General features: G+C 38.6%; 1 protein-coding gene across 1 annotated transcript; it reads right to left on the bottom strand.

Moving 5' to 3' along the window:
- Nucleotides 1-583: 583 nt before the first annotated feature.
- On the bottom strand, nt 584-24,465 carry LOC100891984 (histone deacetylase complex subunit SAP130). The gene is made up of 18 exons (XM_030982041.1): nt 24,342-24,465; nt 19,310-19,588; nt 18,004-18,559; nt 16,837-16,973; nt 16,021-16,160; nt 14,721-15,271; nt 13,936-14,034; nt 12,141-12,434; nt 11,639-11,713; nt 11,213-11,386; nt 10,234-10,384; nt 9,423-9,536; nt 8,774-9,049; nt 7,798-7,922; nt 7,264-7,422; nt 5,889-5,992; nt 5,213-5,332; nt 584-4,247 (listed from the first exon to the last, which is right to left on the bottom strand). The coding sequence occupies exons 2-18, from the start codon at nt 19,571-19,573 to the stop codon at nt 4,098-4,100; spliced, it is 3,489 nt and encodes a 1,162-aa protein (XP_030837901.1). The 5' UTR covers nt 19,574-19,588; nt 24,342-24,465; the 3' UTR covers nt 584-4,097.
- Nucleotides 24,466-25,046: the final 581 nt, after the last annotated feature.

The raw sequence follows: 25,046 nt of genomic DNA, 5'->3' as shown, positions 1-25,046 counted from the left end.
GGAACTGGGTCAACAAATGTTCAATCTGCTTTTTTCCTTAGAATATGAGGGGTCGTAGGGTGTGGCATAGAATTCGTTTTGCAGATCACAATATAAAAAACAATCACATAGAAAAGCATGTGTAAAATCAAGAATGTAGTGAATGGTTGAATAGCCCATTCAGCAACATGACAAAACTGTTCTTCAATGGGGGTCTAAAGAACCAAGGTGAATTGGAAAAAAATAATAAATCTACTGTCATAAAGTGAAGAAATTTTTTAAAGCTCTTCCCTCCTGTAGCTTTTCTCATTTATAATCCTTTTAATAATTTCACCCTAATTGCGTCCTCTATTTGTCGCAAGCATTTTTCTATCAGTCCACCGCCCGCCCCCCCCCCCCCAACATCTTTCTCTTCTGCTGGTCTCATCTACCTTAATTCTCTCAGTCTGTGCCCCTTCTCTCTCTCCCTCTCTTCTCCATCTTATTAACCTCTCACCCTCTCTCTATCTGTCTTCTTACTTTCCCTCTTTTTTTAATCTCATTCATTCACTGATCATCTCATCTTCTAAAAGACAAAAAAATAAAAGAACACCAGCACTTACTGTTTAGTTTCTCCAGACATCATAGTTCGTCTGATATATGTAATTTTTTTGTTTTTTGTTCAAAAAGTCAACAACAAAAGATTCAACTGAATGCTACAGGTATTTGACATCTTTATGTACAGGTATAATACAAAGTAATAATAATGAACCAGTACTGGTCCTTAGACAACAGCAATATATTACAACATAAACTCACTATGACATCATTTGTATACAACATTCTCTTAATATCTCCAAATGTGGCAATTTCTTCACTCTCTCGGATCGTGTCGCAGTACTTCCAGCCAGGGGATCTAACATTTGGGCAACTTTTCCTCCAAAGATGTAGAAATAACCTCCTTTTATTGTTACAAAAAGGGGGAAAAGACATTTTTCAGCCTTCCCCATCAAGAGGCAGTCAGTGGAACAACAGACATTCAAAGAATTGAAGCTTACGGTCTACGGTCAGGGCTGCGATTGTGTCCTAGGTTGATTTTTGGTTAGGATAAGAGTTAGGGTAAGGGTTAGGGATTGTGTTGTAGCCAAGGTTGAAGTTAGGAATTCTTTTAGTTCAGAAAATTGTCATGAGAGCAGGTGTCGAACAACTGTAGCTCGCACTGCTTGCTTTAATTTAGAGAAAAGGACAATTATAGATTATTACATCAATAGCCTTTTCAGTATAGCTACCAGATGGTGTGACTGAAAGCCTCAAATTGTCAAAATTTCAGATTAGTTTTACTCTTAAAAAAACCTTTCCTGCAGCAAGTAATGATTTCTTTGATGAAGCGAGTATGCAGACATAACATTTATTCGTTAATAAAATTGCAATCATAATTCTTTGTCATAATGCCTTACAGGTTATGTAACCAATTACTACTATGACAGAGGCTGCAGCCATGTCCAATCATAAATGTCACACACATTCTTTGTATGCTAAGGACACGGCATGAAACCATGTCGTCTGCCAAGCACCATTCTACTTCTCAAAGGGCATTTAGACGTACAAAAATAATGTTCTGTTCGCGGGGGCTCCTTTTAAGAAATGTTGTGATATTTCAACAGTGATATAAATGTATTTCATCGTGTTTTTTTGTTACCAGAGCTCCATTACAATTTACCAGCGCTCTTTTGGAGCTTTCGAGAGCTAAAATCGCTCAATGTTCAGTTCTATTCCCCCCTCCCCCCCCCCCCTCTCCCACTGTTTGTGACCCATTGCAAAGAGTTGACACTACCTTTAAAGCCACCATTCATTTAGTTTCATTCAAGGTATTGGGTAACTTTGCCTCTGATTCTAAACAAAATCCTGGATTTAGTTTGTGCTGCTATCATAATTATAAAACTTAAGGTCAGAAGTGAATCCCATGACTTTTACAAGCCAATCGCATGTTTGATTATCAAGATAATTTCAAAAACTGTTTTCCCAACGATTTTTTTAACATTACCGTCTATTGGGGAAAATGTGTATGGTAAAACCGTTCACTCAAAGATTCTTACTTTTTTGAAGCGCAAATTTATTAGGGCTTTGATATTACACCATATCAGAGACACTGATAACACGTAGGGCCTTGCATCTCAGATTTGGCATTGTTAAACGACGCCTTCAAATCTATGGTTACGCTAAAAAGGTCTCTAGTCGAGAATGCTTTGAGTCGCACCCTCATCAATTAATCTGAGCATGACTGAAAAAGAGGCTGGGACGTCATATGAATGGCTTGATAAGTTTCAAAATATCAAAGCCACTCACCAACTCTGAAGTAATGAATGTTTGTTCTATAAGACATAGTTTTTGGTTTGTTCTATAAATATCTCACAACAACCTCCACCCTCTCATTTCAGGTGGTGAGCCATTAACAAACAATATCTTGAAATCAATATTCTGGGCTCCATATCACCTTTTGTCATTAAGGGGTGAAGGGGAGCGTTTCACAAAACTGTCAAGAGTACAAGTTCACTGACATCTCATTGAAACGAATGTATTGAATTTAACGCACGTTTGAATGGGATGTTCGGTGAACATGTACTCATGACGGTTTTATGAAACGATGCCCAGAGCGACAGTATTAGGGTCTGTACGCATTGGCCCCATGTAAATAATTGGTGGGGGGGGGGGGGGCAATGTAGACTGTGCCCATGCATGTATCAGGCCATGCTACATTACACACTTTGTAGTTTGCTACATCCCTCTTTTTCTTTATATTCCCAACATGGAATGTTTTTCAAGAAAACTGATCAGAACAAATCAATAAAATCATGATTTTTGTTCCCTGCTAAAATCATTGCACCGAAGTTGTACTTAAATCTCATGATCAGAAAAAAAAACTCATCAACTGTTTTTCACATCAAATGCATCTAACCAAGGTTTCAAAAATAGCACCTCTTTCATAAACGACTCCCCTTAACACCCCGTCCCGTCACTCCTTGTATTTGTGCGATAAATGTCAACTTCCAGTAAACTATGGCTTTATTCTTCAATAACACTTCTCAGTTGCTTTGTAATGTGAGGAAATTAAAATCTTGTCTAAATACTCATCCATATCAAATCTATTTTTAATGGTATAGCTCGAAGTATAACTTGTTTTACTCGCAGTACACAAGTCACACATTCTGGGGCCTGTTTCATGAAACTTTTTATCAATAACAAACGCTATATTTCTATGACAAATTTGCTCTCGGCCAATCAGATGCCATGATTTCGGTAGCTTATAACAGTAGCTTGTAACTTGTTATTGATATCAATTTTTATGAAACAGGGTCCAGATGTTCATATTAGGCTATTAAATTCAGTGCACTTTGTGTCCAGTTTCCCTCACAGATATGCAGAAGCCTTGTTCACACAAAATGATAACCATCAAACAAAAAATGCTGCAGCATCATAAAACAAAAATGCAGTAAACGTAGTGCACTTCATGATTCTGCATCTCATACATTGAGATAAACAGGTATGCTCAGGAGCTTTCATAGCTTGTAGCTACTTTCAATCTTCTCCACTAGCCATTTACTTGCATGCACAGTGTTTCCATTTTGCTGCAGCTCATTTTTCTTTAGGGTGGCTACCGTGTCAAGTGTGGACAAGGCTTCGGAGTTTCAATATCTATATGAGCGTGTGATACATCCATTTCCAATGCTCGGTCTCGCCTTGCTGTACTCTGCAGGTGATTAGCGTGAGAGAGAGAGAGAGAGAGAGAGAGAGGGGGAGAGAGAGGGAGAGAGAGAGAGAGAGAGAGAGGGAGGACAAAAGAGTACTTCCTCATGGCTTGTAGATTTCAAGGATTGCATTTTCGCAGGGGATTCCCCATTGTGATCCAGTCTGCTTTCTCACCATGCATTGAGCTCCCTGTAAATAGAGACCAACCTGTTGGTATCGCCATATTTCAATTATAGATGCAAAATCTCTGCTGAACCGCTGCTGAACTGACCTGATGCCATTTGATTTGACCTTAACATACTTTGACCCCATCTGACCCTATAAATAATGATTGTCCACGGTGAGAGTTTTTTTGTTGCCGAGAACACGACGTGAACGCCCGGCCATTGGACTCAGGGACTGTGCTTTTTCTTGACATGTCTCTTGTTTGCGTGTTTCTTGACGATGCCGGCAACCTTTGTCTTGTGGTCGAGCATCTTGAGTATTGTTCCTTTCGCTTCCTCTAAATATTCCATCACGTACTGACTCCTTTGTATCGACCCCTGGGAAAAAACATGACAAAAACATATACAGTCAAACCTTCTTTAGTTACCAACTGTCTACAAAGACCACATTTTGTGTTTCCCTTGAAAATGGTTTCTCATTGAAACAAGTAATAACGAGACCTGTACATGAAGACCACCTGCCTATAATGACCACTTTGCTTGACTCCCTTACATGGTCTTTATAGGCAGGTTTCACTGTGTATTGGTATCTATCAACTTGCAGCAACACAAGCATAAGTCAACTAACAAACACTCAATGAAAATCACATTTATTAAAAATAAAAACTCTCAATGGAACTGCATGTTACACATGGGGACTAAGACTACAAGCTTGATTTCATAAACCTCATTAAATCAGCTACAGTAAGTTATCTTACAAAATGACTGCCATGCATCATGTATTTAAAGTCCTCACCATTCCAGGATAAATTTTGTTTGATTACGAGACATCTATTATCCATCATTATCAAAGCTCAAGGTCATTATCAAAACTCAAGGTTATTGGTGGTAATGTACAGTTTAGCCTTATGCAAGGATCCACGCTACCTTTTGTTAGTTTTGAACAAAACAATAACAATTCATTGATAGAAGAATTGCTTTGTGCAAAACATTGGCAACCCTATTAATACCTGTAGATTAATCTTGCAACTGGAAAAAGTTCAATAATCTTGTAGCCTTTTTTTATATCTATCACATGATAAACACAGTGTGGCACAGGGAGATTATTTGTGTGGCATTTAAAGCCCCACTGCACTACTTATAGCTTCTTGCGCCCTCTATATAGCAAACAATGCCTAATCGGTGACCATTGGTCCCCCATGATCCTCTTTTTCTTATGTAAATTGAGAGCTGATTTGATGAGATAACCACCTGTCAGTGACCTTGCAGGGTGGTCTAATCTCCCTCCTGTAAACTAGTACAGATGGGCTTTAAAGCTTATATGTACGAAGTGTATGACTCACCTGTACGAGTTCTGAGAGTTTATGCGTTTCTGATTCCTTCAGTTTGCTGTTGCTGTTCATCCCTTGTAAACCATCCTTCATTGACTTCATCTCATCATAACAATCCTTCTCCATTGAATTCTGAAACCAAGAAGCAAAGAAATCAGTTTACAATTAGGCCTGACACAGTTTCTGAGTGTGCACTAGGTTTTACACACTTATTCTGTGAAATTTGTATGTAATGGTAGATCACTAACTTGTTTATAAGTTGGTGCTTGTTTCACCATGACACTAATAAGCAAATAAAGTCAAACCTGCTTTAGTGACCACCTGTATAGAAAGACCACCTGTCTGTAAAAGAACACATTTTTTCTTTCCCATGAATAAGGTTTTTCATTTAAACCTTTACTAGTTTACTGAAGGAACCTGTACATAAAGACCACTTTTCATGTTTCCCTTGAGCGGTCTTTAGGTTTCACTATAGATAGCAAGATATGGCTCAATTACTATCAGTGATTAAAGTTAATTTCCGATCTGTCACCTGTATGACTCTCGCTCATTCTTTCAAACTCAGCTCAGTAACTTCATCTATGGCTCTATTTCCTCAGATTTACTCCTCATAACAAAAATTCTCAAATGGAAATAGCAACAGAATCTATACCAAGGTGTACATATAAAAGATGTCCTGAGTACTTACTAAATCCTCAAATTGGTAGGCAATATGATGAATTTTCCAGCCATCCGTCTTCTTTAGAATACCTCGCTGGTTGGCAATTTCATGAATACCAATCTTCTTCTCTTCTGGAAATTAAAAAAAAATACAATTCATCATTGCTTTGATATATATTTGTATCAATAACTTATATTTTTTATTAAATTATATTTATATTGTAATAAAAGGACACTCTGAAATTGTGAATCTTGACTTAAAACCTATTTGAAATACTTTCATGAAAATTCTCCTCACTATAAACTTTTAAGCCGGACTGCACTACTCGTAGCTACTTACGCCCTCTATATTGCCAACAATGCCTAAGCGGTACCCGTTGATCCCCCATGGTCCCCTTTTTCTTATGTTAATTGAGAGCTGATTTGATGAGATAACCACCTGCCAGTGACCACTTTTGACCACACAGGGAGGTCTAATCCCTCCTGGCCAAACTAGTGCAGAAAGGCTTTAAGAGATATATTATGAAGCTATTTCTCAGAGCTTTTGAACAGGGCCTCCACTATGATCGTTACTTGATAAAAAGAAGAACAAAACCCCAAAACATTAACTTATCTTATACTAATTTATTTCTGTGTTTTTCTCTGTGACAGGTTACTATGAAGCTGCCAATTCAATGACAATATACATGTATCATAATTTTAGACCACTAACTTTCCCACTGACTAAATAAACAACAACAACACAAAAGAGAGAGAGAATGTAAATTACGAAACAGAAATAAAACTTTCCATAATTCTATGATGATACTCCCCAAGCATGAACATTTCAAATAGTTTTAATGTTTGGTATCATTCCTACACACTTTGTATTATACTCTCGTTGAACGAGTTGCAAGTAAGCATCCACCGTGTGTTGGTCAACTCTTGAAACAAGCAAAACCCCAGTGACAGAGCTGCCAACCTCCAGAACAGAAAATCAGTAATCACAAGGCTCAAAATCAGTAATTGTGGGAATAAATCAGTAATTTCCTATGCAGCGCTATGAATCTGAAAAAAAAAACGGCACGCCAACACTGCGCGGACGCATACACGCATGATTTTTTGAAATTTTTGGTGATTTTACTCACACAAAGTTGCGAAATATTGACTTTCAGGTCATCACAATACATCAGTTTTCAATGAAAAATGGCTTCTATTAAGAGAATACCCGATACTTTTTCATCTTTTTCATCATGTGTTGGGTGGCCACCATAATGCACAGCACCCGCTATGATAAATTCCGTAATTCTTAGACAACATTCCGTACTGCCGTAATGATCGTTAATTTCCGTATCAATTACGGGAAATCCATACTAGTTGGCAGCTCTGCCATGGGCACAGCAGAAGTTCAGATAAAAACTTACCTTTAGGTTTGACATCTGAGTACTTCTCAAAGTGATTGTGAGCTGGTTTCCAGGATTGTCTGTAGTTATCTACCAGCCTTGGACATGGTCTCTTGAAGAACTGTACCACTTTCATGGCCTCTGCTTCTGCATTGGCTGCTGCTGCCGCCGCGGCTGCTGCTATTAGGTGTGGGAAGAGATAGGAAAGTAAGATCAGGGGGGCGTTTCACAAAACTTGTCATCAGTGACAAATGACAGTCTTTGTTATAAGCTACTGAATTCCTTGCTTCTGATTGGTTATCAGCAGATTTGTCACTGAATTATGTCATTTGTCATTGAAAAAGGGCTTTGTGAAACGGGCCCCATGTCTCATGTTCGTGGGAACGTTGCAAGACATGTTCAGGTGACAATTGATTCTTGGTCAATGTTGACCTTCAACTGTGCACCTAACACAGTACACAATCACCTACATTTTATTTATACCTTTAATGCATAAAGAGAACTGAAACCTTCATACTAAGTTACTTATTGTTATTTCTTAAGGGTTTGAATTACCTTTAGCAGCATTTTTCTTCTCTTTCTTCTCTTTCTTATGCAGCTTGAAAGGCACTTTCTGTTTGGTCTCCTTCTCATCATCCGTTGACTGATCATCCAGCATCATCGGATGTTCCGTGGCAATACTTAAAGACAAAATATATCATCATCATCATCATTATCCTTCTCATCATCCGTTGACTGATCATCCAGCATCCTCCACTACCACTAATAAAGTGGCAATACTGAAATGCGAGAAAACATTCAGAGGTCACAGGTCATACAAGATGCACTATGGATTGTACACATTCTTTTCCATTCATGTGAGGCAGCCAAAGAGACAAGCAATTCAATCTAGTTATTGTAGCCACACTCGCAAGTATGACGATGACGAGGTATAAGTTGGATGACGAAATGGAGCGCATTCCGCCCCCAGAGGGCAGTTTAAACAAAGCTTTAAGACAAAACTCAATTTCATTACAATCACTACTGGTGAATGAGAGATTTGGATTGTATATACAATATTTTACAATGTTTTAAAAAATACATGCAATCTTTAGGATTTCAAGGAATTAACTGATTTCTCACATGCAAAGAGAAATAATATAGAGGTAATGATTGTAGGCTTACAGTTGGGAGGTCCGCAGAATAATTACATCCTCACTATTAGTTAATCAGGAGAAGAGGAGCATTCAAGAAAGTTACCAATTTACAAGCTTACTTGCTTTGATGTTGAAGCATATAAATAAACTTATTTGCCCCTCCAGGTAATGCTATCTCTCTGGTATGGACTGTACTTAAAGGGGTGGCTGTACCAACATTCCCAAGGATGGATTTGAACTGATTTACACTTGTAAACCAGTGATGTTTGAACTCTACCCGACACATAATTAAAGTGATCACGATTGAAAGTAAGCCTATACAGAGAGGTGGCCACATCAATAGGTTTGGCCGTGTATATACCATTATTCAATCATACCAATTCTGTACTACTTACATGTGCTGCTGTTTCCTTGGTTTCTTTCTCGGCGATGGACCCACTTCCTCCGTACTACCTACTGAGGGCGCCAAACTGCTAATGCTGTTCTCGTGCGTCGAGGCCGAACCACCGAGGGGTACCAGGTCCAGGCCATTGGTATCCGTCTCCTGCTTGATGCGGATAGGACCAGGACCGGTGGAGATGGGACCACTACCGGTAGAGAGGGGTGCAGTATCTGTGCTGGTCTCAGAGGCGTTGCTGTTCTCTGAATGTTGACTACTGGGTAATGAATCACTGTACACAAATTGAAAGTGGGAGATGATATTAACAGAGAATCATTTTCTCAAGAGAGCAAGGAAATAAGTAAAGAGTAGTCTTCATATACCAAATTGCACTTCATAATGAAGTGCTACAAAACAGTAAAAATCTTTTAAGTGACCGGTTTTACCATACTCTTTTTCCCCAATAGACTGTAGTGTTATAAAAACGGTTAGAACAACAGTTTCAAAATTTTGATTTCCAATCATAAATATCTTGATAATCAGACAGGCGCTTGTAAAAGTCATGGGGTTCCTGACTGACCCAAGGGTTTATAATTATCCTTGCAGCATGAGCTTAATCCAGGATTTTGTTTCAGATGTAGATACCCAATCCCTTTAACACTCACCTTGGCTTTGGTGAATTACTTGTGACCGGTATTCTTGTGATTTCAACTTTGACCCCTGGGCTACCTGGTTGTGACATGACGGCGCTGGCCATGACGGGTTTCCGGCTTGATGCGCTAAAAAGACAGGAAAAAATAATCAAGTGTTCATAAGTTGAAATATTATCTTCAAAGACAGTGGAAGAATAAAAGCATGAAAGCAAGAGCTTTAGAAGAAAAGAAGTACTAAAATAGCTACCTAAACCCACCAAAATGTTGCCTTTTTTGGTGTTTGTGCATTATTTTTTAATCAGAAACACCTGTGACTAATAGGGATAGAGTTTATAAGGAGGCAAGGTCATGAAGAAGCATGGTTACAGATAAAGTTGAGTTCTGGTCATGTGATTGCATTGTGAAAGAAAAGGTGTGGAATGGATCAGAAAAGGTTGATCATCTAGCATACAGGTATTGGTGTATACTGCAAGGTTCTGGAATCATCAAAGTGATAAGAAATTTGGCCCAGTCTGTACACAGAAAGAATGAAAGATGTATATGGGACTACACGAACATGTGGCTTTAAAATCTGTCCCGATTTTTATGTTGTTAGATGCCATATTTAGAATGTTAGGGCATTTGAAGAGTAATGCTTTTCAGGGAACATTTTCTATCGGATGTTCTTCCACACTTGCTTAATAACAATGATAACGCTCACAAATTATTTTTCATCTCTTCCCAGAACTCAACCTTCTCTTTAAATATGACCTTTCTGAGGTCCCTTCTATGATCACTGGATTTTAGATTCCGTGGGACAGAAGGAAAAGAGCTCTGAACTCACCTATCATTATTTCTTTTCCTGAGAATACTAGGTCGAGGGGAAGCACCGGGATTGGCTGCGGAGGATGGAGGCATCTGACCCTGGGTCAACCCCAGGGCTCCGGGCGGTACCTGTGCCATCGTGAACGAAGGAACACTGCCCTCAGCTGATCCTGATGGGAGATAACAAGACAATCAGGATATTTATAGAAACACTATTTGCAAACTGTGTCTAAAAAACAAGATATAGAAGAGCGAATGCATAACCACTGCACATAACATTAAAACATCCATACAGGTCTTCAAACTGATCATTCATGCTGTTTTCTTTTGATTATGAAGATTTTCATCACAAGCTTGAATAAAAAACCCATTCTCATTACATATATTCTGAAAACTACTGGTATTTAGCACTTTAAAAAAGGTTATCCTATATAAGGTAAGATGTGTATGCTGTAAAAAAGATCAAATAAAAAACTATTTACATAAATTAATAATCACCAGAAGCATAGTAAAATGAGAGGCAGGCATTAGAAATGTAAAATTTTCTCATTGATTTGCAAAGAATTCGGCAATTGTTTTTCATCTTTGAACATGCACAAATTCCCCCAAAAATTGTCAGGCATTTGTTCCATAATTGTTAAACAAAATATCCAGCTGAACTTATAGAAGAATGAAAAGAAACACATGCAATATCGACAACTTGCTTCTAAAAATATAAACATTGCCAAGCTTTCACATAACTGAATAAACATGGTATACACACTACAAAATAATTGAACAAAATAACATAAAATAGAAAGTAAAGGAAAACATGCAAACCATAAGAAAATACTCAAACAAATTTAATATTATTTTCAAATCTAGCCACAGCAAACATGCTAAAATCTACATCAAACTATCCCATTGGACACGACTACACGGGTCAACCGACATGCCAACAAGCATTTTTGACCAACCTTCCCCCACACTATTGCTGGGCACCCCCGGGGTAGTATTACCCTGCAATCCAATAGGCCGCCTGTGATCTGCTCCAACCATCATAGTCAGCTGGCCTGGCCTTCCGGGGGCCCCAGCCATATTGGCTGCATGGGTCGTAGCTGCTAATGCTGCTGCAACAGGACTGTTCTGATTCAACGATGAGCCAGGGTGATGAGGTAATCGGTGTTGACCGTCTAGTGAATAGAGATAAGATTAACAGAAAGAGTTGAAAATTAATAAATTACATCTACACAATAGTTTTAAAGTCTTAATTGCTTTGGAATGCAAGAGAACATATAAATGTTAGGGGGGTGGAGTGGGGGACAGGGATCATTTGAAGAATACCCCAATAATTCTGCTCAGAACATTATGGATACGATTTGGCACAAGTATTTTTCCCCATGATATTTCTAGCACAATACAGAGAGAGCAAGATGCCTACTTACCAACAGGCGGTCTAATGATTGGGTTGTAACCATGACGACCAGGATATTGTTGCATAGCAACAGCATGCTGGTAACCTATGAAAGAAAGAAAAACAAGCACAAATTTTGAAGGACGCGTCTTTTAAACATAGTCAGACGTATGACATAAACAGCAGTTTTCTTGGATTCTAAGAGAGTTTATTTTGTGTCAATATCAGTTCTAACACAATAATTATAATATTATAATCCGGGGATGGTGGCTCAGTGGTTAGAGCGCCTGCCTCATGAACGGGAGGTCGTGGGTTCGAACCCCGGCCGAGTCATACCAAAGACTTATAACAATAGGACCTTCTGCCTTCTAGCTAGGCGCTCAGCATATGAGATTGGAAAAGGGTAGTAATAACATATTATGTTATGCAGGGCTCGCTGGAAGAGCAGTTTCATATCTGAAGTGGCTACCCTGGGTAAATAAAACGTAATTATTATATTATTATCAAATGATTAGAAATCCACCATTCCTCACCTAAATCTGGATGATAATAATATGAGAGGGCATATCCGTGGGGCGGTGGTCTCTCCATCTTGACCTCTGTTGCCCCCGCGGGCGTGGTGTGGGGGACCGGCACCGTGGTGGAGATGGTAGCAGGGTGGGTGGAGGCCGGGGTACTGGCGGTCACGCCCGGTGAGCTCCGATGCATCTGGATATAGGCAGGCCCCGCCGTCTGATCAGAGAGCATGGGGAACCGCTGGGAGGTGGGTACCTGGGGAGGGGGCTGCTGCGTCTGCTGCTGCTGCTGTTGGCGGGGATAGACTTTAGCTGATGGGGTAATGCAAAAATATAGGATATAAACTCAATGTTGGGGAACCCAGATAGCACGAGAAATCAACACACTTTTTACAGAAATTTACAGTGAAACCTGTAGGGTTGTATGGGTAAGGGTATTACCTCTGTAAACTAATATGAGTTAATGCCCTTATGACTTAAAATAGACGATATAAAGACTGTTCAAGGTAGAGAAGAAATATGTTTTCACTAACAGGTGGCCTTTACTGACAGGTAACTTTAGTAATTTTTTATATGAGAAATACCATTGAAAAGAAACAGGAAGGAGGCTTTTCTGTTCAAGGTAGAGAAGAAATATGTTTTCACTAACAGGTGGCCTTTACTGACAGGTAACTTTAGTAATTTTTTATATGAGAAATACATGTACCATTGAAAAGAAACATGAAGGTGGCTTTTCTACACAGGGGGTAGCTAGCAGGTCTCACTTTACATGACAATTTTAATTTAAAACAATTTAAAGGCATCGTTTAAAAATGTTAAATCTGAAATGCATGGTCCTATGTGTTATTAGTGTCTGTGATATGGTGTAATATTGAAGCCCCCCCCCCCCCCCCAAAAAAAAAAAAAAAAAAAAAAATTGTGATTCAAAATGATCAAGAAGTGCCTCAAAAAAGTACTCTTTTCCCTAATAGACTGTAGTGCTATGAAAACCGTTTGGCAAACGGTTTTCAAAATTTGTAATTTCAATCATAAATATCTTGATAATCAGACAGGCGATCCCCTTGTCTAAAGGTTTATAATTATCATGGCAGCATGAGCTAAATCCAGGATTTTGTTTCAGAATCTGAGACAAAGTTACCAGATCCCTTGCGTAATACTACTGATTTATGACAAAACTCAGAGAATAAGGTATGAGTTGGAGAGAAGAAACTTGACATTGGAATGGAGAACATCGTAATTCAACTTTATCCAACATTATGGTGGCTTACAGGATAACAGAGACATCCTTACAAACAATGTAATGGACTTCCTGATGGTAATGTGACTGAAGGACCTACTAACCTCTGCAATGCAACAATATCTTCAATAATTATTACATTTTCTTCAAAGACAGCAGTGGCTGAATATATTTCTGACATTAAAAAAAGAATTCTCCAAATCCAAATATATTCTGTTTATATATTTTGTAGTGTTAGACAATGTAAAAATCTATAAGTTCAATGGATATATTAAATGACACTACATCCGAAAATGGTCTATATTACTTTGAAATCAGAAAATATGTCACAAAGTATTTCTAAGACGGACCTTAATTGAACATAAATATGATTGTTATTAGCATGTTCACACCCATTCAAAAGGTAACTGGCTGGAAGGAAATATTTTCTCCAGTGGAGTGTGTTCTGTTCAGTGCAAAATTGTACTCTTAACTGAATCCAGTGACTAGGGTGATAATACTATCACGCTTTGGTAAGTCAGATTGTAACTGGTAAGAGTTATGAAAGAAATTATTATTATTTTTATTAAAACTCACCAACGGGAATGGTGCCTGAATTGGTTGCAGTGGGCTGTGATGCTCCTGTGCCTGATGATGTCGTGGGTGGGGGTGCCCGTACCATTGGATGTGATGAAGCTGAAACAAACAAAATTAACATATACAAATTGTGATGACTTCCATCTCAAAAGACACGTTTCTGACTTTTAAGTGAAAAAAATATATTATACCTCACACATTTTATTTAAAAGGACAGGAATTTTCATAAGGTTTAAGTATCCAACCGGTAAAACTTCTGTTTTAACAGTCCCAATTATGAAGTGTTGAAATGTACATTGCAGAATATGGAATTTTGAGTGGCTCTTAGATTCAAAGAAAACTTTTAATTCTCTTCAGGGTTGGTCACACATCACCCTATACTAAAAAAAATATATGTAAAAAAGGGTATTTGATCCAAGGAAATCTGTGATAAAGATTCAATAACATAAAATCAGTGAGCAAGACAGATATCCATCATCCTTTCTGGATATACTAGCTGTACAAATTGTCATATAAGTCATGTGGGCCCGGCCCTTATGAAAAAACATTGAAGAAAAGATATATCTCTGAATATGAAGATCACTTTGTCACATACCATAAAGTACACATGAATTTCAAAGCCTGGGGCCCGTTTCATAAAACTTGTTATGTATAACAAATGCTAAATTTCTACGACAAATTAGCTCTCGGCCAATCAGATGCCACGATTTCAGTAGCTTATAACAGTAGCTTGTAACTTGTTATTGTTATCAAGTTTTATGAAACAGGGCCCAGGTGCTACTTACTGTTTGGAGTACCTGCAGGGACTGATGAGATTGGATGAAGCATACCCCCTACGCTGGTTACAACCTGGGTCATCATGTGACTTGGTAGACCCCCTGTGGGCCCCGACGGTGGGAGACCACCCCATCTCTGCGGTACGGACCATCTCGGTCCCATCACCTCCGGACCTCTATGAATCGGTCTCACATCGACCCTCATCTCCACCCGGCCTTCCGAAGACCGCATCTCGACCTTTGTTGCCTCTGCAGCACTTCGAGCCACGTCGTCCCTCGGGTCCTTCTCCGAAGCCGACGTTCCCTTGCCAGACGCCATGGCAACGGCTAGCTTGACTCCTTGTATACGTTCTTCTGCTTTCCCGTCCTTCTTTGCATCTCCAGGTTTATCGGTGGTCTCTGTCCGCGATGATGGCCTTGTGTCTGCTTTGGCGTCGGTCTTGGTAGAGGAATCCGGCTTGGTCGTGTCTTTCTTGATGACCATCTTGAGTTCAACCTTGGCTTGGGTCGAGCTGTCGGGTTTCAGTCCTTGACTTGAAGGGATCATGTGAGGTATCAATCTGAGGGGATCAAAAAGGGACCAAGAAGGGCATGGCTTAGAGTCTTGAAGGGATCATGTGAGGTATCAATCTGAGGGGATCAAAAAGGGACCAAGAAGGGCATGGCTTAGAGTCTTGAAGGGATCATGTGAGGTATCAATCTGAGGGGATCAAAAAGGGACCAAGAAGGGCATGGCTTAGAGTCTTGAAGGGATCATGTGAGGTTTCAATCTGAGGGGATCAAAAAGGGACCAAGAAGGGCATGGCTTAGAGTCTTGAAGGGATCATGTGAGGTTTCAATCTGAGGGGATCAAAAAGGGACCAAGAAGGGCATGGCTTAGAGTCTTGAAGGTGTGTGTGTGTGTGTGTGTAATTGGGTTTTTACAGACGTGTATCAATCAGGTATGATTATTTGCGCCTGGGGACCAACTTTTAAAGTCACCATCCGAAAGACGTGACTCAGTTTCAAACCTGCGTCCTCAGCTGTATCAGTTTGTAACTTTGATTGTTAGCTGGATTACAGGCGCACGCTACAACGCCCCTGTAGGGATCATGTAAGGCATATATGAGGAGATTAAGATTAGAAACTGGGAAGGAATAACTGAGGTATCAATTTGAAGCCTTCAAAAAAGGGCATGGATTAGTGACTTGGAAGGATCATGAGAGGAAATTAAGACCGTTTCTGTAGTACCCTATCCATTCTGATACGAATCTTAGTAAAATGAGCATCAGACAAAATACCAGTGAGCTTAAAAACAACCTAGACTTACCTTAATGATTCATGTTGCTGTGATGAAGCCAGAGTACTGGCTGGGGATGCAGCTCGAGGAAGGGCTCCAGCTGTTAGGACACCTGGTGACCCTGCCCGTTGTTGCGTTAAGAGATGGACCTGACCCGGTGCATGGTGGCGCTGTTCAAAGTCAAGAGAGATTTAGTCAATTCTCTTTTACTGATCATGCATAGTTACAGGGCATAAAATTCGTTTTCCAGCTGTTTCTTCAATTTGTAAAACATCAATTATCATACATGCACTATCAATTTATAAAAAAATACAAAATCAGGAATAAATACAACACACAATAGACATAAGTACAAAATGGTATACATGTAGGCTTTGGTATAGAAACATAATAACACAAATAACAACCATAGACATACCCAAGATCACCACTGGTGATATCATTATACGGTTAAATGGGCAGATTAACAAAGTATAAATAAATGTAAAGTACATCCATTATATCCCTTAATAACTGATTCTGCAACTAACAATTTACGATTTAACAATTACCTCCTGTACCTGTCTTTGTACAGTGTCATGACACGTATGACATTCAAATATAAGAATTCTCTGAGACTCAGCTATATTACGGTTGTAATAACGGTACCAAACAGGAGCCATGCTATGACATGTTAAGCATACACCTTTATATTCATATTTTTATGTACAGTAGACTGCAAACTTAAACGTAAAAAAAAATAAAATAAAAAAAATGCAGACCGTAGCTTTCAAGATTTGGGGGTCAGTCGCAACGGGCAATACAACATCTTTTTTTTTTAGGCCTAAGCAATATGACATGACTTACAGAGTAACCATAGATGGACTGCTGAGGAAATGCAGCAGTACTAACTGCTCCTTGGGGGACACCAGCTCTGGTCAACAAGGCTGTGGTCAGCCCAGACTTCCCAGTGGCAGCCAGACTAAGATTAGTTGAGGTTGGTCCTGCAGACAGACAGATTGAAACATTGGGTGAAGCGGATATAAATAAGTCATTTTGTAAGATCATTGGCCGATATTAATGTACCAGGGGAGTGTTTCACAATGACTAAAATCAACTTTAAGTCGGACTTAACTATGGTAGGCCTTTCATGTCACTGGTTCCTTTAACAATTCCTGGCATTGGTCTCTCAATGATTGGACGTATATATATATATCCTGGTAACAAATCTACAGAATTTACATTTTTTGTTAGTTCCTTATTAAGGACAATAAATTATCTAAAGGTCATAATTGAGAGACCGATTGATCGATATAGTTCATTTTAGTTTTTGTGAAACACCCCCCCCCCCCCCCAGGAGTGGAACCACAAATACAAATGTACACAATGTGACACTAGACTAATTATAGAACACAGGCTCTAAGCTAAGTCATTCATAGCTATAGGTTTAGCGTTATAATTGGGAATTAGGTAAGGTTTGGAGTTGGTAAGCTTTAAAGTATTTGAAAACACTACAACTATTGTCATGAGTACAGTATATGGCACAGAACTGTAAAGAGCTGATATTCTTGCATAGTTAATGAATATTATGACACTCATTCCTTTGAACATTCAGAAAATTCTTTCAAAAAAGAAATTGTGTGGCTTGAATGTCAAGATCTTTGCTGTGACTTGTTCTATTTATATGTTATATGACATTGATTGTTGTCATGTACATTTTATGCAATTTATTTAAGTTAGTATTGTCTGTTGGGAGCCAGGGGAGTACAAATAATCAAATAATTCCCCTGGCTCTCAACAGAGAGGTTAAATGATATTACATTGTTATGTTATTTATGTTATTTGTAGTTATTGTCTATGATATGTTAATGTAGTGTTATATTTTATACAAATGTGAGCCGTAAGATGATTTTTATGCCTTCATTTTATTTTGTGCATGACAAGAAAGAAATTCAAAACAAAAAACAAAACTTAGGGGCTGAGTTTGTGACTGACAGATCTGTAACATATGAGTTAGGAAACTTATTTACGTACCACGTGGAATCTGTGTAGAGTATGGATGTGTGCCTGGGGGTAGCTGTAGCCCCAGAGGAGAACCGCTGATGTACGGCACCTGCCCTGTTAACATATTAGCCCCCGCTACCAGGTGTGAGGCGGGTACCAAGCCTGCTTTGGTATGACCAGGTACTTCAGCAGGTAACGAGTTGGGTGGTAGCTTTTGCACAGAGGGGATGTACTGGGCTTGGACACCTGAGACAGGGACACCACCTGCAGCTGATGCTGCTGCTGCTGCAGTCGCGCCTGATGCCGCAGCAACGGTTGTAGTGATCCTTGTTGGAACAACAGAGGTCATGGTGACGTTTAGAGGCGGGTACGCTAGACGGGCCTGGGTGGTGACTACGGCAGGGGTGTTGGGCGTGGCAGAGCTGGTACTATGGGGGTGTGTGATGGGGGTAGTGGTAGGGGCGGTGGAGGTGGTTGTGGTGTAGGAGATGGGAATAGTAGGGATCAGAGCTGGCTTGGTGGAAGCGACACCTGATAGAATGGGTACAGTCTGCTGCTTCAGATTAGGAATGCTTGACTTGATGACCTGTTTAAAACAAAACAAATAAAGTAAAGAAGGGTTTGTACAATTCCAAGTAAAATCTGTTTTTTTCCTTCAATTTACAGTAGGCACTTTATATAAAGAATTTCATACTCTTACATTAACTTGGTTTAATACACAGACCAAACATAGAACCTTAATAAGCTTACATAAATCATTCTTGCTATTTTCATGTCTCTGGCATTCTTTATGCTTTCAAAATTTGTCTGTACTTTGATCATTACTCTAAATTCTTCCACGGTGTAATTCCTCTAACAAGTTCTTCTCTTCAATGGTATCTCCGTTGCTCCTTCTGCATTTGACATGTATCCCTATCCCCTATTCAAGAAACACCCACTGATTTATACATAAACCCCTAGTGTGGTATTCTCATAAGTTAAGCCGGGACTAAGTCCAGACTAACCAAGAAATTTAGTTCTCACTTCTATGGAATGCCAGGTTTCATCTTCCTTCTTCAATATTCATGACAAAGATAATTTACCAAAGACTTTGTTGAAATTTAGTTCATTCTCATACTATCTTTTTCTTCCCATTTCGTTGCAAAACTAATTTTTGGGCCACTTTTCATTGCAGAATTAAAATAATCTGTACAGGGTAAATGAGTTAGCAAGAGGCACTCCATAAAAATCTGGACTAAGTTAAGCCAGGCTTAACTTTCATGTACAGTGTAGTACGCTATATTACTATCCCTTATCACTAATAGGGTGAATATTTGTTAAAACAGGAAAAACTCACTGGCACTGTAGTTTCAATGATGGCAGGTGTCGGCTGTTGTACAGGTGTTGGTGAATCATTCTGTCTCAGTAACGGCAGAGTAGTGGACAGCGGTGGGTGAACCGGCTGCACAATCACTTTCGCTTTTTCCTGCGGTTTCTTCTCTGCTACGAGCTTTTGCGTCAGGGTCTGCTGCTGCTGTTGTTTGGGGGGTTGGGACGAGGAAGTCTGGCTGGCTGGCCCCTTGCCGCCCCCTCCCTCTGGGGGCAGGGTGTGGCTACTCATGTTGCCAATTTTGGACTGCGAAGAAAAGAGAGTACAAATAATGAATGATTAATTATCTTTGCTACTTTAAAAAAAAACGGCTCAGTGGTAGAGCATTTGTCCCAACTCCCAAAGCATCTGCATGTACAGTAGGTCTAAGTTTAAAGGGCCACTCTAACCAAAACGGGCTAAAAAATGGGGAAAAAAGACATGTAGAATAATTTCTGACAGAGTTGGGTTAGAGTGGCCCTTTAAAAACCGGTTTCATGTGCTATAGGCCTTTCAAGGTATACAAGTCCCTTGGAGAGGACTTAAAGGGCCACTCTAACCCAACTAACATAGCCATATTCCCACTCCCAAAGTTGTCCTCTACATTGTAGATACAATGTAATGTAAGCATATGATTAATTATTTTAATTACTTTTTATAAATGGCTCAAAGTCTGAAGAAACAAGGTTCAAGAAGGATTTGAATTTGATGTATGTGCAAGTGGCCTTGGTAAGACAGACCAGTTCCTTGGGGAGGACTTAATGCTATGGGATCCCCTTGTACCCTACAAAATGTTGATACTTTGTATACTGTGCAATGTACATGCAAAAGCATGCATTTACAGCAGTCAGGTTTATGAATGATCAATCAATCAATTTTAGGAGCCATTTTGGTGATTTGTCTATATGGAAAATTAGCAGATACACATGTACATTCTACATGGAGCTTTCTATTTTTTATAAAGTTACTGCCTATCTTGTTCATGTTCTTTGATTTCTTTTTTAGTAATTCATTTATTCAACTACATTCTGAACTAGATTAGAACAACAAAATAAGAAAGAAACAAATAAAAACAAATAAAAACAAAAGCACACAAACAAATAAAAGAAGCACACTGCCCACTCTATGAGCCCACCGTTCTAATGAATACACAATGCACAGGTCACATGACATAAGGTACTTCCCCTATGGTGAATCATCGCTCTTTAGCTCACTCTGACATTCAAACTTGGCACAGTGCCAAGATTACCCTTTACCTGGGAAAGCACAATATGATACTCATGGTGCCTGTACTCTGCAACCACAAATCTTTTATCTTAGAAGTATGAACTGTACATGTGGGCCTAGATCGTACAATGTACATACTGTACTATGTATCCCCCCCCCCCCCACCCCCAGCAAATAGCGATGACTTAAGTATTGAGCAAGGTGTTCCAGCAAACACCATAATGGGCCTGGTTGCTAATGGTTAATGAGAGCACATTAGCCAATTAATCACATTAGGACTTGGTGAATACATTCCAAAATGCATTGCTTTCTACATTTGTAATTATCATTGAAAAATGACTTACATACAACAATCAAAGTAAAAGAAAGTACAGTTTTAAGAGCCTAGTAAAAAAAAAATAACCACTTGCCAAGTTATATAATTAAATTTGCTGAAAACACCACATTTACTAAACTAGTTTTTCATCTTAATGTTAATGCCAATCAATACATGTTTTAAAAACTCTGTATCATGTTAACAAAAAATGTTAACAAAAACGTCCCCCTCAAAAAAATAAAATAATAATAGTAATAATAAAAAAAATAAAAAAAATAAATAAAATTAAAAAAATAATAATTTAAAAAAAAATGATTCTACTACTAAAGAATCAAGCAGAAATTAAAACATTCTCCTATGTACATGTACATGTACATGTGACCTTAAAATATGAGGTGTGGCTACATGTGCATTAGAAATGGGATTAATAACCTTTAACATTTCCTCTCACATGCGTAAAAACTCAAAAGTTCATCCCTCCTACTCACAAAATCCCTCATAAATAAATCTAAGTCTAATCTACACAAAATCAGTATACTTATAACTCACACTCGGTAAATACTAAATACACAAGAAAAAATATACAGGTGTACAGTGTAATTCAGACATGTCACACTACTCTATGTTAAATTACAGTATATAGACAATTAGGCCTTACTGTACATTATTTATCTATTCTTAACTGATTTAACAGTCAAACCTGCATAATTGGTGACCACCTGTATAGAAAGACTACATTGTTTTGTTTCCCTAGAAAATGGTTTCTCATTGAAACATGTACTAAAGGAACCTGTACATAAAGACCACTTCTTGTCTTCCTTGGGTAGTCTTTATAGGCAGGTTTCACTGTATCAGGTTTAAGATGAGCAGTATGGTCCATAATTGCTTCTGCAAATTGATCCCCTCACATTTTTTCTTGTAAAAAACAGAACTATTTTGATGATTTCACAAAACAAAATGCCCATCAAGTCCAAGATATATGCTGTAGTTTGGCCTAAAGATTAAGAGTAATAACAAATCACAATTACAGAGAGCTAAGACTGAGGGTAATGTAGTCAACATCATGTATGCATCCAGTGAGTATTTACCGGTTTTCCCCTTTTCTTTTCTTTTTAGTTTACACAATATACATGTATAATCTTTAAAAATCCTTAAAGGTAAAGACCAGTAATGGTCATGCGATTGCATTGTGAAAGAAAGTAAGAAACGTTGTGGAATCGATCAGAAAAGGTTGATCATCTAGCATCTAGCATCTGCAAGGTTCTGGAATCATCAAAATGATAAGAAATTTGGCCCATTCTTCGTAAAGTTACAAGCACTATACACAGAAAGATGTATATGGGACTACCCTATCTCTCTCACACGACCATGAGAGAGATAAATTTACCAAATATATGAATTAGTAGGCGGTTTCCCGTCAAATTTGTTATCATCATGTATTAGTCAAAACATATTCTTTCACATGATTGGTAATGAGAGCTTCCATTTCATTTTTTGAAATTGGGGCGTTACCAATACTGGTCTTTACCTTTAATGTTTTATATATTGATTTTCATCTTTTAATTCTGGTGAAATAATTTTAATTGTCAATGTAATTTAAGAAATTTGTTTAAACACTTTGACTTTTCATACATGGTACTGCTTGTGCAGATATCTGAATATTCAGCTGCCTTGATCCATCAATAACACAATGATTTTGATCAGTTGTGCTGTCCCTAAAATAAACAGTAAACATTACTTCTCATACCATCCCAGGATATCTCGATTAGATCTATCCAGTATCCAGTGTAGATATAGACCAACTTAAATATAGATCCAACCGATGCAATATATGAACTGGACAAAAGGAGGACCCCAACACAGACCCTGCAGAGTTAACAGTTTTAATTTATTTACATACAAATTCAGAATTGTTTAAAAACAAGCGATTTCATTTCAGATGTTTGCTTTGACTAGCTATACAATAACAGAATTACCATCAATTTCATCAAATACTGTACATGTACACATATTTTGACATGAGATATGCCATGTTATTTTCACAGCTCTTCATTAAATTAATACTGGTAAACTTTTATGAAGTCAAATTTGTTAGACTCTAGTTAACCTACCTGACTCTAGTGAGAATATTACATAAACAAATAAGTTATGTGGTCTTTCGAATTCATAAGTAAAGATTTGAACCAAACAAACTAATAGTAATATTCAGAATCATATCCAGACTTTGACCTGTAACTTCGGGGTGGAGATACCCTTCAAAATCATACCAAAGATCGACTAAATCTTCATCAATTGTTCAAATAATGGTCATGATTTAAAAGTCGCTATGTTTCTCACCTGTGTCAAATTTATGATCTTTTTTGGAGTGTTTTTCCCAAAAATGAAGACATACTGTACCTGTAATTTACATTTTCTCACAGGTTTCACAGCAAAGCGCTGCACAATACAAGTGCATACCAAAGGTGAAGTGCGGACGCGCGTGCCCCACTGTCCGTACCATATTTGTATCATGCAGCGGTTTGCCGTGAAACCTGTGAGAAACTACAGAGAAAGTGTAGAGGTCTATATTAATAATTTCTTCGTTTATAGAAAATAGATACAAAACAGGTAAGACTAAGAAACAGATACCTAATCATTTTTTTTTTAAATCATGACCAATTTTGTCTTCTGTCATGTGACATCAGTAATTGAATTACTTCAATTTTCAGTGTTCGTGAAATGGCCATGCCAGTGGCCAGCATTGCATTGGCATACCGCACAGATATCAGCCATAAAATCAAGACCAAAATTACAACAACAACCATATTGCAAAATAATCTTACATTTTGGTAGGTCTACTCTAGCTAAATCCATCTTCTTTTATTTCTCCTTTCCCAAGTGGGGAAAAAAGCAGATCCAAAAGTCAGTATTAACCAGTAACATTAGAAGGTGAACTACCAAGTAAAGACAAAGACTACCAAGTAAAGCTAAAGGAAAGTTAGCTTTTTTTTAATAACGTCGTCAACTCAGCTCAGCTCTGTGCATCTGCCATGCACTGGCAATGTAATTCCATTCAGCCCATTTCCACATTGAATTTCATTCCTCAAAAAAATGTCAACATTGTCATTACATTTGAAGACGAAAAAGTATAAAATGTACTAATATCAGTTCTACATGCAGCAAGGCATGATTCGCAATAAATTCATTCATTTGCCACATTCCACGGTAACTTCCTCAGACTCAAGATCAAGCAGATATCATCTGTCATTTCCCATTAAAAATAGCAAGGCTTGCCACGATCACGAATTACACCGACAGCCACAACAGCGCGGTACCGTACAATCTACACCGTAATTGTACATGTTTCCCGGCAGCAGACACAAGAAAACATGAAAATAAGGCTCATGTTTGCACTAGAATCATCAACATACCTTACGATAAATTTTCTTTTAAATTTACCTCCCGGTTGAAAAAAGAGTACAGATCTCGAATACTTACAAAGATAATTTCTTCTTCCTTGTAAATTGCGTAAATTTCCCAAAATGTTTGATACGACACTACGTTTTTCGCAAAACGATCCTCTCCGTACTTCCGATGTTTGAACCGTGTACCACGCCAGGAATTGAGTTTGGTAGCCTTCGTCTAATTGGCCAACACTCCACGTAAATATTACAGGGTCAAGCTTTCTAGAACGAGGATTGCGATTGGCTTAATTGTGACCCATTCCCAGTCTGTTCTATTTCTTGTAGGGGATAAAGAAATATTCTCCATCAGCGCAAGCTAAAATCTGATATAAAATTGGAAACTTTTAGAGGGGGTGTAATGTACAGTAAATTTGGAAAGTTTTAAACAAATTATGATTTTAATAGATGTTGGGAAAAATAATCATCAGCTAGATCAAAATACCTACAAATAAAAGGTAAGGCGCGAACGCGGGGGGGGGGGGGGGGGGGGGGGGGGGGGGGGGGGGGGGGGGGGGGGGGGTTTGGTGTTTGAGGGTAAACATCCCCCTCAATGTTCCTGTCAGTGGCGGATCCAGGAGAAGGGGCCTCGGACCCCCTGCCCCCCCAAAAAAAAACCAAAAAAAAATTAAAAGCTCCTTTTTCCCCCTTTTTTTGCTCAAGGGGAGGGGGGGGGGGGTGCAGGATGGGTGTTGAACAACATCTTAACACTAGGACTACTACCCCTCACCTCCTCCTTCCC

This window comes from Strongylocentrotus purpuratus, unplaced genomic scaffold (genome assembly GCF_000002235.5).
Source record: "Strongylocentrotus purpuratus isolate Spur 01 unplaced genomic scaffold, Spur_5.0 spur5_scaffold_12, whole genome shotgun sequence".
In the NCBI taxonomy this organism is placed as follows: domain Eukaryota; kingdom Metazoa; phylum Echinodermata; class Echinoidea; order Camarodonta; family Strongylocentrotidae; genus Strongylocentrotus; species Strongylocentrotus purpuratus.
The sequence above is the reverse complement of the archived record's forward strand: the minus strand, read 5'-3'. Positions and strand labels throughout refer to the sequence as shown.